Below are 14,982 nucleotides of genomic sequence, written 5' to 3' on the forward strand. Positions count from 1 at the left end.
AACAAAATCCTGGTCTAAATTCAATTGCACAGTATTTTTTGTGTTATTTAAATGGCGCGTTAGTAATATGCACAATAATGTGCACAATGTGGGTACACTCTGCTTATTACACACACAGGGACGCGCAGCAGCTCACAAACATTTTTAAATATTAAGGATAAAAGGATTCCTCTCTGGAGAAGCGTTCAGTCTTTCCCCTCGCACATTCCACCATGTAAATAGTGAATCTGCCATGGTGTAAGCGCAATTGGCTTTTAAAGGGAATGGGAGATGAGACTCTGATTGGTTTATAGCACTTTACGCCCAGAACACACCCATGAATCATTAAGAGACTAGGTACAACCCTTTTGGATCATGCGCCTGACGCGCCAATCGTTTATTCCGTTATTTAAACTATAGCAAAAATGGATTCGGAAACGTCCTAAGTGTCCATGCACTTCAGGCGCACTTAGATCGTTAAAATAGGGCCCTAAGATATTTCTATGCATGCCCGTCAATCAACATTACTCCACCACCCTCAGGATGAATAACGCAAGGATGTTAGACCTCTGCCAAAAGTATCTGCATGTGTTCAGCGATTAGAATATAAAGTTACAAAATGTACATGTCAATATTTAATCACCCCCATGTCATTACTAACTGTTTTGGCTATCTTTCTTATATGTAAACTTGGCATGTGTAGATGTGTTGTGTCAGATTTTATGTCAATGACACCAAACAACATTCTCATGTCGTTCTCATGTGTCTTGTTGCTAAGTATGAATATACAAAAATACAAATGAGATTTGAGAGTTAAGGTGGGTAGCAAGATTTTCAGTCCGCAACCATTTAAATTTAATTCTGTTCCACACAAAAGGCTAACGTATAATGACTAGCTTTATGGTACATTTTTGTCATTTTTCGAAATGGGTAGCACCTTTTCACCATATAATATATGTTTTCATTATATATTCATGACATTTATTTTTTTTCCACAGAAGAAATAGGAAAAAAAAACATATTTGGAGGAATATGAAGGTAGTACAGTAAATGGTGAGTAAATAATGACAGTATTTACATTTCCATTTTAAATTGGACATATTCTACAAATTGTTTTTGTATTTTTCCTCTTATAATGTTATATTTAAAAGGTACACTATGTAACTTTTTTTTTTGTTCAAAATTCATCAATCATTGATTCACTAAGTAAGTAACAGGTAAGCCTATTCTAAGTGTTTAGATGTTATACCTGTTGGGATAGTTTTTGCCGGAAATTGCTTATGTCACTCGCCCGTGTGTGTCTTGTCATAGGCCTATGTAAATATAGAAAAGTTGCTCCAGATACTTTAACCCAAAGCAAGAAAGGTTTTTAAAAAACATTGAACAGGAGAGTCTGCTGACAAAAAGAGAATGCAATAGAGCTTGTAATAAAACAAGAATCAACATAGGCATGGCTTTTTGGAGGTCATGGAAAGAATTGAGGGATTCAAAATGTAAAAGCGATGCAGAGATTGCATTTGTATTGCTCAACAGGTGAGTAAGGTATTTTATTGAATAGATAAATTGTCATACGTATGTTGTCATATGAAGGGTCTTTTCATTATGGTTGTTGTAGCGCTGTACTGGAATTTATTTTCAAGGAAGTATTGTGTCTATTACTGGGTAAAGTTAGAGTAACGTCTTCAGCTAGTCAGCTTGAGATCAGCTTGAGATCTTTTAAGCCTACGGAATGTTTATGAGCAGTAGGGTAATCTCTCTCTTATTAGAAATAACCCATATTCATTTGCAGTCACACAGAGCCGAAGCACAACCAAAATAATGTTCTTCTGCAAAATGCATGCAGTTTTGTTTGTTAATCACTAGAGCATCAAAAGTTACATAGTGTACATTTAAAATAAAAAAATTTGGGAGTAATATAGTACCCTAACATTTGATCCTCATGTTCAGAGCACTGTCAAGACATCTTTTTTTCATCTGAGAAATATTGCCAAATTGCGTCCCATGCTGTCACTACCTGTGGCTGAAAAGCTAATTAACATCTTTGTATTTTCACGAATTGATTACTGTAATGCTTTGCTGGCCGGGGTCCCAAAAGTTACCCTTAACAAACTACAGTTGGTACAGAATGCAGCCGCTTGAATTCTGTCTGGAAACCGGACAGGGGATCACATTTCCCTTGTACTTGAATCCTTGCACTGGCTCCCTGTTAGATTCCGTGTTGATTTTAAAATTCTAATGCTTACCTACAAGGCTTTGCATAGTCTTACACCTCTTTATATCACTGAGCTTTTAACCCCAAACAAACCACTACGTGAACTTCGCTCCTCTGAAGCTGGCCTTTTAATTGTTCCCAAAACTAAACTTAAATCCAAGGGTGATAGGGCCTTTTCATCAAATGCTCCAAAACTCTGGAACTCCCTGCCTGTGGAGATTAGGCAAGTGGAATTTTTAAATCTTCCCTGAAAACGTATTTGTTTCGGGTAGCTTTTATATAAATTGTTTATAATTGCCGTATTATTGTTATTTAATCCTACATTTCATAATGTTTGTATTTTTGTATTTTATTATATTTTTTGCATGTTTTATGTTTTGTGAAGCGCTTTGAGATGCATTTTAAAGGCGCTATATATAATAAAGTCTATTATTATTATTACATTTAAAGTGTTGCAAAAACATTTTTTTAAAGGCCAATTCACACCGCACAGACAAACGGCAACAAACAAGTTGACAGTTGGATTTATAATTTTATGAATAATAATGTTCAGTATCATGTTTGCACTGCACCAACAGACACCAACAAACACTGATTGAACATGTTCAGTTGGGTGAAAACAAACCCTAACCAACAGCAACAGCAATATGCCGCCTCGGGGGTAACACATTGATCCAACAAAACCCAACAAACGAGAATTGACCTTAAGAATAAATGTAGATGCCCTCCATGACACTTTTATTCATTGGAGCAAAACAAGTGGCTGAACACTGTATATGATATGCAAATATATTCTAAGCAAATGTGCATATAATGTCTTCAAGGTCCGACTCAAGTCAAGTCAAATTTATTTGTATAGCATTTTACACAATATTTCAAAGCAGCTTTACCATGAAGGAGGAGGAGTGAGGGACTATAAAGGAGGAGCGACGACAGTGAGGGACGAGAGAGGACCAGGCCTGGATTTTATGTTGTATTTTATTTATGTTTTGTTATGTGTTGCTGCAGTCGACCGTGAGGGGCTGCAGCTTATTATTTTAATTTTGTGTTTATTTGTATGTAGGCGACAGTCGTCCGCGAGGGGCTGTCGCCGCCATTTCAGTTTGTGTTTATTTATTAAAAGTTATTTTGAATGTCCGCCGGTTCCCGCCTCCTTCTTCCCGTACAAACAACGTTTACTACAGTGGTGCCGAAGCCCTGGAGGAAGGAGGGACATGCTGTCGAAGAGCCCTCGCAGCTGAGGGGGATTGCGGTGCCGCGGAGATCGGGCAGCGCGGAGGAGATAAGTCCGCGAGCGGCTGCCCGAAGCGGTGGTGCTGGAGCGGATGAAGGTCGGTGGGACGGAGAGCTCGCTGCCGTGCCCCTGGGTCGAGGGGGCGAAGGAGTCCCCAGCACTTGCCCGGAGCCGAAGCCTGCTGCCGTCCGCCATATTGGGGAGGAGCCGGAGCGCTGCCGTCCGCCAGGTTGGGGAGGAGCAGGGAGCGCGGGACGGGGACTCGCTTCCGGCCGCCCTCAGAAGGAGGAGCCACCGCCGGCCGCCAGGGGGCGGAGGAGTGTCGAGCCGTCCACCGGCCGTCCAGTACCACCGCATGGCACAGCGAGGAAGAGCCTCTCGGCTGGCTGAGGACCGAGCGGCAGTGTGTCTGGGAACCGGACCAGAATTTTTTAATTTTTTTTCTCCTCTCTCCACTCTCTCGTCTCTGTCGCTCCTCATGTTCCTCGCTCCGTTCTCTCACCTTGCTGTTCTTACCCCCAGGTCCCGCGGCCGCCGTGATCGGCCCCCCCGGGGAGGGGGGGGGGGGGGAGTAGAGCGCAGGCTCGGGAGTACCCCCCGGCCTGCGAAGGGCGTTGGGGGTATGTGGCGAACAGCGAGGCCGAGGGACCGTGAGGGCGGGACGAGGCGGCGCTCATCAGGGAGGATGAGCGCCAGCTGCGCGCCGCAGCGATCTCGGCCCTCGCGGAGGAGTGAGGGACTATAAAGGAGGAGCGACGACAGTGAGGGACGAGAGAGGACCAGGCCTGGATTTTATGTTGTATTTTAATTATGTTTTGTTATGTGTTGCTGCAGTCGACCGTGAGGGGCTGCAGCTTATTCTTTTCATTTTGTGTTTATTTGTTTGTAGGCGACAGTCGTCCGCGAGGGGCTGTCGCCGCCATTTTAGTTTGTGTTTGTTTAATTAAAAGTTATTTTGAATGTCCGCCGGTTCCCGCCTCCTTCTTCCCGTACAAACAACGTTTACTACAATATATACACAACTTTGTATAAAGTCTGCAGATAAAGTTGGACATACTTATATATCCAACTTTATATAAACAGCTGGGTGATAATATAGTTTTCATTATGCAACTAAACAAAAAATCAGGAAGTTGAGATTTGCTATATATTATCACACTTCATGAGTTTACTGTATACTGGTGGTGGTTGAGGAGATTGTGGGTACAGCAGTAATGCTACATAAAATACCTCATTCATACTGTATATGTGTATATGAGTGTCCTGTTCATGACTTCATAACTGAATGACCTATTTTTACAGCTTAAATGGTCTAAGTAGGCAAAAAAACAAGGCAAATCCTTTTTATTAAACTCTACAAAACTACTTTCAAACTACATTGTGCTGACAAAGGTAGTAAAAAATCAGTAACTGAGCCATTAGGAAACCTTTCCAAACTATACTTGAGCAATGTGTAGAGAAAGTGAAATATGGAAGCCATCCCGGAACAGATAAACAACAGATCATTGTGGTCTCCTGCTGCGTACATTCTGTACATGCGCCGGCCATCAAAAACCCCCCCTGTCATTACCCAGAAACCCCTTCACTAAGCACACTTCCATCTAGGACATGAAAATCCGCTCCTCTGGCCTGAGTCCAAGCACACCGCTCTGTTAGTAGCCATCTGAAGGTGGGTCATTGTTACACTTTTCCAGTGGAGAATGAGAGCATGCTATTCTCAGCATCTCTATTGCCCCAGGTGAAGTGTGGAAGGAAACAGGAGGTGCGTGCACAAGCGTGTGTCAGTGTAAGTATGTGTTTTTGTCGTTTTTGCAGCTGACAGATAAGGTCAGAGGCAGCACATAGGGCGTTTAGTGATCTGGCACATGGTGCTAAAGCGATGTCTGCCAATGGAAATGAACAGTAAAGTTTAGTGGGAAGAAGAAACTAGTAGTGTAAAACTCCACACATCAAAGATACACACAAAAACATCCTTTTCTTTTTGTGCCGTCCTTTTGGCTGTATGCAAACAAAGACATGATTGCATGTATTGTGAATGCTTTTGTCGTGAGTTAAGAGATTGTATTAGGCATGTTCTAACTAGTCTCGTTCAGACTGACGGTAGAAGGTCTGGACTCAATTGCAGCTTTCATTGGTAAAGGACTGCCCAAGACGACGTTTGACTGATATGTAAAGCAACCAATCACAGTTAATTTTGTTTCTGCATCATGTAGAGGGGCATGAAACTGTAAAGCCGATGTCTCTACAATAACAGACCGGCGTGCATCTATTTATTATTAATTCAAGAACGTTGTGCAAGTTTACTGCAACAATGGAGCCAAGAACTTCACAAACTTTTGACAATACAGCATTTAGTTGTTCCTGGTAAGCACTCATTGTCACAGTCGTAAACACAACGGCGTTATTCTTCCACGAGGGGGTTTGGCGTCACAGCATTTGTTTCCAAGCGGGCTGTTGAAGAACGCAACACACACGTCTCACGGACATCCTATAGAATTCAACCAATCAGATGAAAACTTCGAAACTCCTGACGTTTCCAGATAAGTGTGCCATATGCATCACACGTTCAGCCTACAGTCCGTGGGCGTGACGTCTGAGGCAGAGACTATGTGCTAACTAACTATAAAGACAGTTTGTTTAAATGACCATTTTAAGACTAGTAAAAAAAAAAATATATATGTGTAATTCAGTTAATGAAGTTGCAAAGGTAGGTTCAGGAGGAGCCTAATCATTCAGTCCTTTCAATCATAATTTTGAGCGTATATGAGCAGCAGTTATTGAGCTGTCCCAGGGACAATTCTTCCCTAAAAAACCTACTCATCTCCTCCTATATTCCATTCTTTCTCTTCCTATTGGGGAGGGAGGAGGGCGGTGTTAAGCTGAGCCTCGGTATTGAGCCTCCTAGCTATTAAGACTGGATGGGCAGGTGAACCCATGAAAAAAATTTAACAAGCACACACTCATTCACGTTTTGTGTTCACTTCATCCCGCAAACACACAAAAAACAAACTCTCTCTCTCTCTCTCTCTCTCTCTCTCTCTCTCTCTCTCTCTCTCTCTCTCTCTCTTTCATAGTACTGGGTATCGAAATTACCTCATGACATGAAACACTTTGTGACACGTTATGATTCAGTAGTTTGTGATGCATCACAGCATCATAAATGGATCAAGACTGAAGCCAAACCAAACTAACAGTTTAACACAAAAACAAAACACCCTTCAGATAGATACTGTAGATGGTTATCTTGTTTCACACTTATCCTGGGTTAGTATTATTAATTAATCCTCTGATTTCACACTGTATAAGCTACCATTCAAAAGATTTATCAAAGAGGACCTAACTTTAACTTTAAGTGTGAAATGTTGCTGTTTGAGCATGAAAAAGGTCTGCAAAGTTACAAAGAACAAAGTCACTTCAAAGAAAGTTATTCTTTATATCAGTATGCACTGTTTCTGAACTCCCTGAAATGCCTCAATTGTAGTCTTAAAGGGATATTCCCCAAGAAATGAAAATTACCCCATGATTTATTCACACTCAAGCTATCCTAGGTGTATATGGCATTCTTCTTTCAGACGAATACAATCAGAGTTATATTAATACATATCCTGGCTAATCCAAGCTTTATAATGGCAGGGAATGGGAGCCCAAAATTTGAAGCCCAAAACAAATGCATCCATCCATTATAAAAGTAATCCACATGGCATAATAATCCACATAATAAAGGCCTTCTGAAGCAAATATATCCATATTTAACACGTTATAAAGTAAAATATCTAGCTCCCACCAGACCACTTTCCGTACTCAACTTATGAACAAAAAAGTAAGTGGCACGACAATTCCGTGGGACGTAGGGTAAGCGTTTTAAATTCCGAGAGGAGCTACACTTTCTTCATGAATTGAATTTTCTTTGCTTCAGAAGGCCTTTATTAAAAGCCATAGTTAATAGTTAGTTAATAGTGAGAATTTGACCCTAAATTAAAGTGTTACAGAGTTTTCTTCCGGGAACGAACACGACACATTCCTCATTTAAATAATTCCCGCCTTAGACATAAGCAGAAAAAAAGTAGTGTGTTGTTATTGAGGTTATGATAAGGGGTGTGACATTTCACAAAGGGTTGGTGGTCAGTTTGTCTGATCGATTGCTCCTGTCTGCCTGCTGTGTCTGTTGCTCTGTAGCTCAAGTCTGTAGCTCTGTAGAGCCTTGCTTACGTTTGAATCTTTATTTTGATATTTCCTCTTTCTTCTACTGCTAAATATAACTTACTCATCACCATACATTGTTTAAAAATTGCCTATCACGTTAAATTTGACATCGCTAGCTTTTAATCTAAATCACCATCACACGTTAGCATTTTGCTAGCCTGTTAGCTTGTTATCTCTGCACCCGGGCCTCCCTTTTTTTTCATAACTTGGATTAGTAAATTGTGTCCAGCAAACGATTGTGGTAAGTGGTAAATTGGATTAATCAACAAACACGGTAAGTCATGTCTTCTCCTGTCATTATCACCTGCACTGCATGTCGCATGTTTAGTGTAGGCTTCTCCGCTGGCGAACAGGGCTTCACATGTGATAAATGTAAGGAGATAGTTAGGCTGACGGAGAAGATTTCAGAATTAGAAACACGCATCCATACTTTATCTGAGAGTAGTGAGGATGTAACAGCTTTAGACACTGATTTGGATGCGAATAGCTTAGTGAACTCTGTACATTCTTCGGTTCCTGCTGCAGGGCCCTCGCAGCAGGGCAACTGGGTAACAGTGAGGCAGCATAGTCGCAGACCAAAGAACCGCTTTTCCGTTCCGGTTAGAACATCAAACAGGTTCTCCCCTCTCAGTGAAGCACCCACTGAGTATCCTGTTGAAAGTGCCCTAGTCATTGGCGATTCTATTACACGGAACGTGAAGATAGAGACACCAGCCACCATAGTCACTTGTTTACCGGGAGCCAGAGCACCTGACATCAAAGCAAATTTAAAAGTGCTGGCTAAAGCTAATCGTAAAATCTCTAAGATTATTATTCACGTCGGCACTAATGATGTTCGACTTCGCCAGTCGGAGATCACCAAAATTAACATTAAAGAGGTGTGTGAACTCGCTAGTACGATGTCTGAGGCTGTTTTTTGTTCTGGACCGCTCCCGGCAAAAAGGAGTGATGAGATAGTTAGCAGACTATCATCACTCAATGGCTGGTTGTCTAAGTGGTGTCTGCAAAATAACATAGGGTTCATAGACAATTGGAAAAGTTTTTGGGGCAGACCTGACCTGTTGAAGAAGGATGGCATCCATCGCTCTTGGGGTGGTGCCGCTCTTCTCTCTAGTAATCTGGCACATAGTCTTAGAGCTAAACCTTGACTCACTAGGGCCCAGGTCAGGAAGCAGACGGACTGGCTAAACCGACCGTCTGCTAGCTGTCTCACGTTACCGGAGTCAGATAAATCCCAGCACATAGAGACTCTTTCACCTAGATATTATCATATAGAGACTGTGTCTGTTCCCCGAATTAGTAAATACAAAAAAACATCAAAACCATTCAACAGTAAAAATGTAATTGACGTCCAACAAATAAACAAAATATATAATACAGATGAACAATTGATAAAGCTTGGGTTGCTGAATATTAGATCCCTTTCCCCAAAAGCGCTTATTGTTAATGATATTATTACAGATAATAATCTAGATGTGCTCTGTTTGACAGAAACCTGGCTAAAACCTGACGACTACATTACCTTAAATGAGTCCACCCCCCAAGATTATTGTTATAAACATGAGCCGCGTCTGAAAGGTAAAGGGGGAGGGGTTGCTGTAATTTATAATAATATCTTCAGTATTACTCAGAAGTCTAGTTTCAAATATAATTCCTTCGAAGTTTTGGTGCTTTATGTAACACTATGTAGTGTACATGATAAAACCCGTTCAACATTTGTGTTAGCTACTGTATACAGGCCACCTGGGCATAATACAGACTTTATCAAAGAATTTGCTGATTTTCTATCAGAGTTAGTACTGGCCGTAGATAAAGTACTAATTGTTGGTGATTTTAATATCCATGTAGACAACGGAAAAGACGTATTGGGATTAGCATTTAAAGACACACTAAACTCTATTGGAGTTAGGCAACACGTGTCAGGAGCCACTCATCGCCATAATCATACTTTAGACCTAATATTGTCACATGGAATAAATGTTGATACCGTTGAAATTCTGCAGCAGAGCGATGACATCTCAGATCATTACTTAGTATCATGTATACTTAATTTAGCTAAGGTTGCAAAGCCGCCCCCTCGCTTTAAAAATGGCAGGACAATCACTGCCGCTACTAAAGATTGCTTTTTAAATAATCTCCCTCATCAGTATCATCTGCTCAGCATCCCAGATATTATAGAAGAACTCGATGTTGCAACAGAAACTATTGACTCTCTCTTTTCCAGTACTTTAGACACAGTTGCTCCTCTGCGCTTAAAGAAGATTAAAGAAAATAGTCCAACGCCGTGGTACAACGAGCACACCCGGGCCCTTAAAACAGCAGCCAGAAAAATGGAGCGCAGCTGGAAGAAAACAAAATTAGAGGTATTTCGTAATTCGTGGAAAGAGCACATGATCACATACAGAAAGGCTGTAAAAACTGCTAGATCTGCTTATTTCTCAACTCTCTTGGAAGAAAACAAACACAACCCAAGGTATTTATTCGATACAGTGGCTAAATTAACCAAAAATAAAGCTTCAACTTCTGATGATTGTAAACAGCACAGCAGTAATGACTTTATGAACTTCTTCACATGTAAGATTGATAATATTCGGAAAAATTTTTTAACCATGCAGCCGTCTAATACAGCATCACATCAGACAGAGCATTGTAGTGTCACTGAGGAAAAATTACACTCATTCACTGCTATAGGAGAAGAAGAATTGGCTAAATTCGTTAAATCATCAAAATCGACAACATGTATGCTCGACCCTATACCAACTAGGCTATTAAAAGAGATGCTACCAGAGGTCATAGATCCTCTTCTTAATATCATTAATTCATCTTTGTCATTAGGATATGTACCGAAAACTTTTAAGTTGGCTATTATTAAACCACTTATTAAAAAAACGCAATTTGATCCTACAGATTTAGTCAATTATAGACCAATCTCAAATCTACCCTTTCTGTCAAAAATACTTGAAAAGGCAGTGTCTTCACAATTATGTTCCTTTTTAGAAAGAAATGGTATCTGTGAGGATTTCCAGTCAGGATTTAGACCGTATCATAGCACTGAGACTGCTCTCGTCAGAGTTACAAATGATTTGCTCTTATTATCCGATCGTGGCTGTATCTCTCTATTAGTGTTACTCGATCTTAGCGCTGCATTTGATACTATCGACCACAACATTCTTTTGAATAGACTCGAAAATTATGTAGGTATTAGTGGAACTGCATTATCATGGTTTAAATCATACCTATGCGACCGTTATCAGTTTGTAGTAGTAAATGAAGATATGTCACACCGATCGCAAGTTCAGTATGGAGTACCACAAGGCTCAGTGCTAGGACCGCTACTCTTCACCCTGTACATGCTACCACTGGGAGATATCATTAGGAAGCATGGCGTTAGTTTTCATTGTTATGCTGACGATACTCAGCTCTATATTTCTTCACGCCCTGACGGAACTTACCAATTTACAAGATTAACGTAATGCATTGCTGATATAAAAAATTGGATGACTGGTAATTTCCTGCAACTCAATTCAGAAAAAACTGAATTTTTAATTATTGGACAAAAAAGCTCCACAAGTAGTAACCTAGAATACTGTCTAACACTTGATGGCTGTTCTGTCAAGTCCTCGTTGTCAGTGAGGAACCTGGGTGTGCTCTTTGATACCAATCTTTCGTTTGAAAGCCACGTTTCTAGCATCTGTAAAACTGCTTTCTACCATCTTAAAAATATATCTAAATTACGGCACATGCTCTCAATGCAAAATGCTGAACAGTTAGTTCATGCGTTCATGACCTCAAGGTTAGATTATTGTAATGCTCTACTGGGTGGTTGCCCTGCTCGCTTAATAAATAAACTCCAGCTGGTCCAAAATGCAGCAGCTCGAGTTCTTACTAGAACCAGGAAGTATGACCATATTAGCCCAGTTCTGTCAACACTGCACTGGCTGCCTATTAAACATCGCATAAATTTTAAAATCTTACTTATTACTTACAAAGCACTAAATGGTTTAGCTCCCCAATACTTGAGCGAGCTCTTAACATATTATACTCCATCACGTCTACTGCGGTCTCAAAATTCTGGCCAGTTGATCATACCGAGAATATCCAAATCAACTGCAGGCGGTCGATCGTTTTCCTATTTAGCACCTAAACTCTGGAACAGTCTTCCTAACATTGTTCGGGAAGCAGACACACTCTGTCAGTTTAAATCTAGACTAAAAACACATCTCTTTACTGTGGCATACACATAAAACACTTTTTCAATGAAATGATTGTTAGGCTGCATTAACTAGGTCAGCCGGAACCGGGAACACTTCCCATAACACCTGATGTACTCGTTACATCATCAGAAGAATGGCATCTACGCTAATGATAGTCTCTCTGTTTTATCCCGAGGTTTACTGCAGTCAGCCGGATCCGGGCCGTATCCAGTTCAGATGGTGGACCTGCGCCCAGAGAAGACCAACACAGGACCCCGAAGTGTCTGGGAGACCGTGATTAGACTCCCCCTGCAACTGCCTCATCGACACGGCATCTCAATAAACCCGTCTCCGGCGTGTTGACACAGAATGTTCGAATATTACAATTAAATAATACTTAAATCGATATGTCATCCTCAATAAACCCGCCTCCAGCGTGTTGCCTCCGATCATTCGAATATTGCACTTTAATAATTATTTAATCAACATCATCCTCAATAAACCCGTCTCCAGCATGTTGCCCCCGGTCCCCCGAGCTGTAAAACTGCCAGAATAATAATAATAATACGCTGTTTGTTAATTGGCCAGAGGAGAACTGGCACCCCGACTGAGCCTGGTTTCTCCCAAGGTTTATTTTTCTCCATTAGGTCACCTAATGGGGTTTTGGTTTCCTTGCCACTGTTGCCTCTGGCTTGGCGTGCTCAGTTGGGGACACTAAAATTTTTCAACTAAACATCGAAATACATCTAAATAATAAACTAAATTAACCATTTAAACTAAATTACTGATCAAATTATTGATCTAAAGCCCACACTGTCACTGTATGATACTTGAAATTTTTCCAGAATGGCTATACAGCTGAATAAAATTATGCTGCATTATTTTCCTGTTTAACACTGTAAAGCTGCTTTGAAACAATCTAGATTGTTAAAAGCGCTATATAAATAAAGTTGACTTGACTTGACTTGACTTGACAAACACACTCAAACAGCCGACCAACCAGAGCACATTGCGCTTTTTGAAAGGAGGGGCTTGATAGAGACAGGAACTATGCAGAGCGTTACTGGCAGACTGAGTTGCATTATTTAAACAAAAATATAAGAAAAAACTTGTCTGACTATCACCAGAACAAGCTCAATTTAAGATTGAACATTGGTCTTGGGATTCTGCTATGTATTTTCTACTGCACAAGAGGTGTGATAAACGAGCATAAATTAAATGACTCTGTATGCAATTGGATAGTCCTTCAACCAATCAGACCACAAGAGGCATGATAAACTAACATAATTCAAATGACTCTGTATGCAATTGGATAGTCCTTCAACAAATCAGACCACAAGAGGCGTGATAAACGAGCATAATTCAAATGACTCTGTATGCAATTGGATAATCCATCAACCAATCAGACCACAAGAGGCGTGATCAACGGGCAACGACCCATCGCTTCTCTATCCGTCATCGTGTTAAACCCACCAATAGTGCACCAGTCGGATAAGCCAGTCTGTGATTGGTTCCCGCAAAAGTGTATCAGAAGCAGTAGAAATGAATGTACAGGTTTCCAGACTGAGTTGCAGGGGGCGAAATCAAATCGACGGCATATCAGGCTGGGTTTATCCAGTCTAAAGAAAAACAGTAATACTGTGAATGTCATTACTATTTAAAATAACTGTTTTCTACTTGAGTAGATTTTAAAATGTAATTCCTGTGATGCAAAGCTGAATATTCAACATCATCACTCACATGATCCTTCAGAAATCATTATAATATGATGATTTGATGCTCAAGACACATTTCTGATTATAATCAATGTTGAAAACAGCTGTGCTGTTTAATTAAATTTTAAACTGCATTTATTTAAAATAGAAATCTTTTGTAACATTAAAATTTTATTTATTGTCACTTTTGATAAATGTAATGCTTTTGCTGAATAAAAGTAATACTTCTTCTTCTTCAAAGAACAATTTTTAAACGATATTGTACCTTTTGGCTTGTCCATCTATGTAAATATGAGCATGCAAAAAAAAACTACTGTTCACATCAAACAGGCCATCAATGCAAGACAAAGAAGAAAGAAAATGTCAGAAATGTCAAACCTCCACATGAAAGTGTGCGTTTTTTATGACTGTACAAAGAACATGAATATTTAATGACACCAGTTTAAACGCAGTTCATAATCGGTTGTCATTTGCTAAACAATTTAATGTTGCATCTCTAACACGGCCCAATTCCACACTGTATATCCTTAGCAATGCAATCTGGGAAGAAAGTGATGCTAACCAATTTTCAAAAGTGGCCTTTACCTGAGGTTAACTAAGAAATTAACCCAGCAGTACACACAGCAGAATAAAACAAAACATTAAGAGAGAAGGAAGAGAAGTATAATAAATGAGAAATGGATAGAGGGAAATGTGACAGAAGGAAACAGCTCTCTTCTCCATATTTGCATGAAAATGGTGTTGGCGGCTCAAAGAGGGGAAACAGTGCAGAAGATTTGAGAGTAACACATACCAAAGACAGTTCTGGCGGGTACGGATTCCTTATTTATCCAGAAAGACACTTGGGAAAGGATTACAGTCATGATGCAGGGGATGTACGTCTGAATCATGAAGTAGCCCATTTTCCGTTTCAAGTGGAAGTAGACCGTCATTACCACATATTCACCTGAAAGGGTAGAGAAACAGAAACAGGAAGTGCCTTATAATCCTGAAAGCGAACAAGCATAGGAACAAGGTCAGAATGACAGTCTGTCACCACGGCAGACTTATTTTGGCTGAACGGCAAAGTTTTCTGGCTGTTAAGCTGCGCTGGCAGATTCATCTTATTTTAACAGAATGAGGCTTGGAGCCGTATTGGGAACCGGAGCTCCAGTCATCACGCTGAACGCTGAATGCTCCAAATCTCTTATGTAATTTTGATAAGAAAGATGTAATAAATAAATAAACAATTGGCATTGCCCCCCCCCCCCCCCCCCCCCTTCTGTTTAACTGAGGCGCACGGTTGCTCTAAAAAACCAAGCCGTTTTGAAATCGCTCACACTGACCTTTATGTTTAAGCTGACATTAGGCCATGTGGCATGAGTAATTTTTTTTTTTCTAGTTTATGTCGCTATTAAGTATTCTCCATATCCCTTGATCAGGTGACTCGGACACAGACCAGGTTTA

At 40.4% G+C, this 14,982-nt stretch overlaps 1 protein-coding gene across 1 annotated transcript in view; it reads right to left on the reverse strand.

Moving 5' to 3' along the window:
* Positions 1 to 14,982, reverse strand: part of gabra4 (gamma-aminobutyric acid type A receptor subunit alpha4) — a gene marked incomplete at its 3' end in the record, with an annotated part of 82,348 nt that overhangs the window by 41,746 nt on the left and 25,620 nt on the right. The window contains exon 9 of the mRNA XM_079838529.1: positions 14,330 to 14,482. Coding sequence (XP_079694655.1) covers positions 14,330 to 14,482 — 153 coding nt within the window. The remainder of the gene's footprint in view (positions 1 to 14,329; positions 14,483 to 14,982) is intronic.

This window comes from Gobio gobio, assembly GCF_949357685.1.
Source record: "Gobio gobio genome assembly, chromosome: 16".
NCBI classification, from domain to species: Eukaryota; Metazoa; Chordata; class Actinopteri; order Cypriniformes; family Gobionidae; genus Gobio; species Gobio gobio.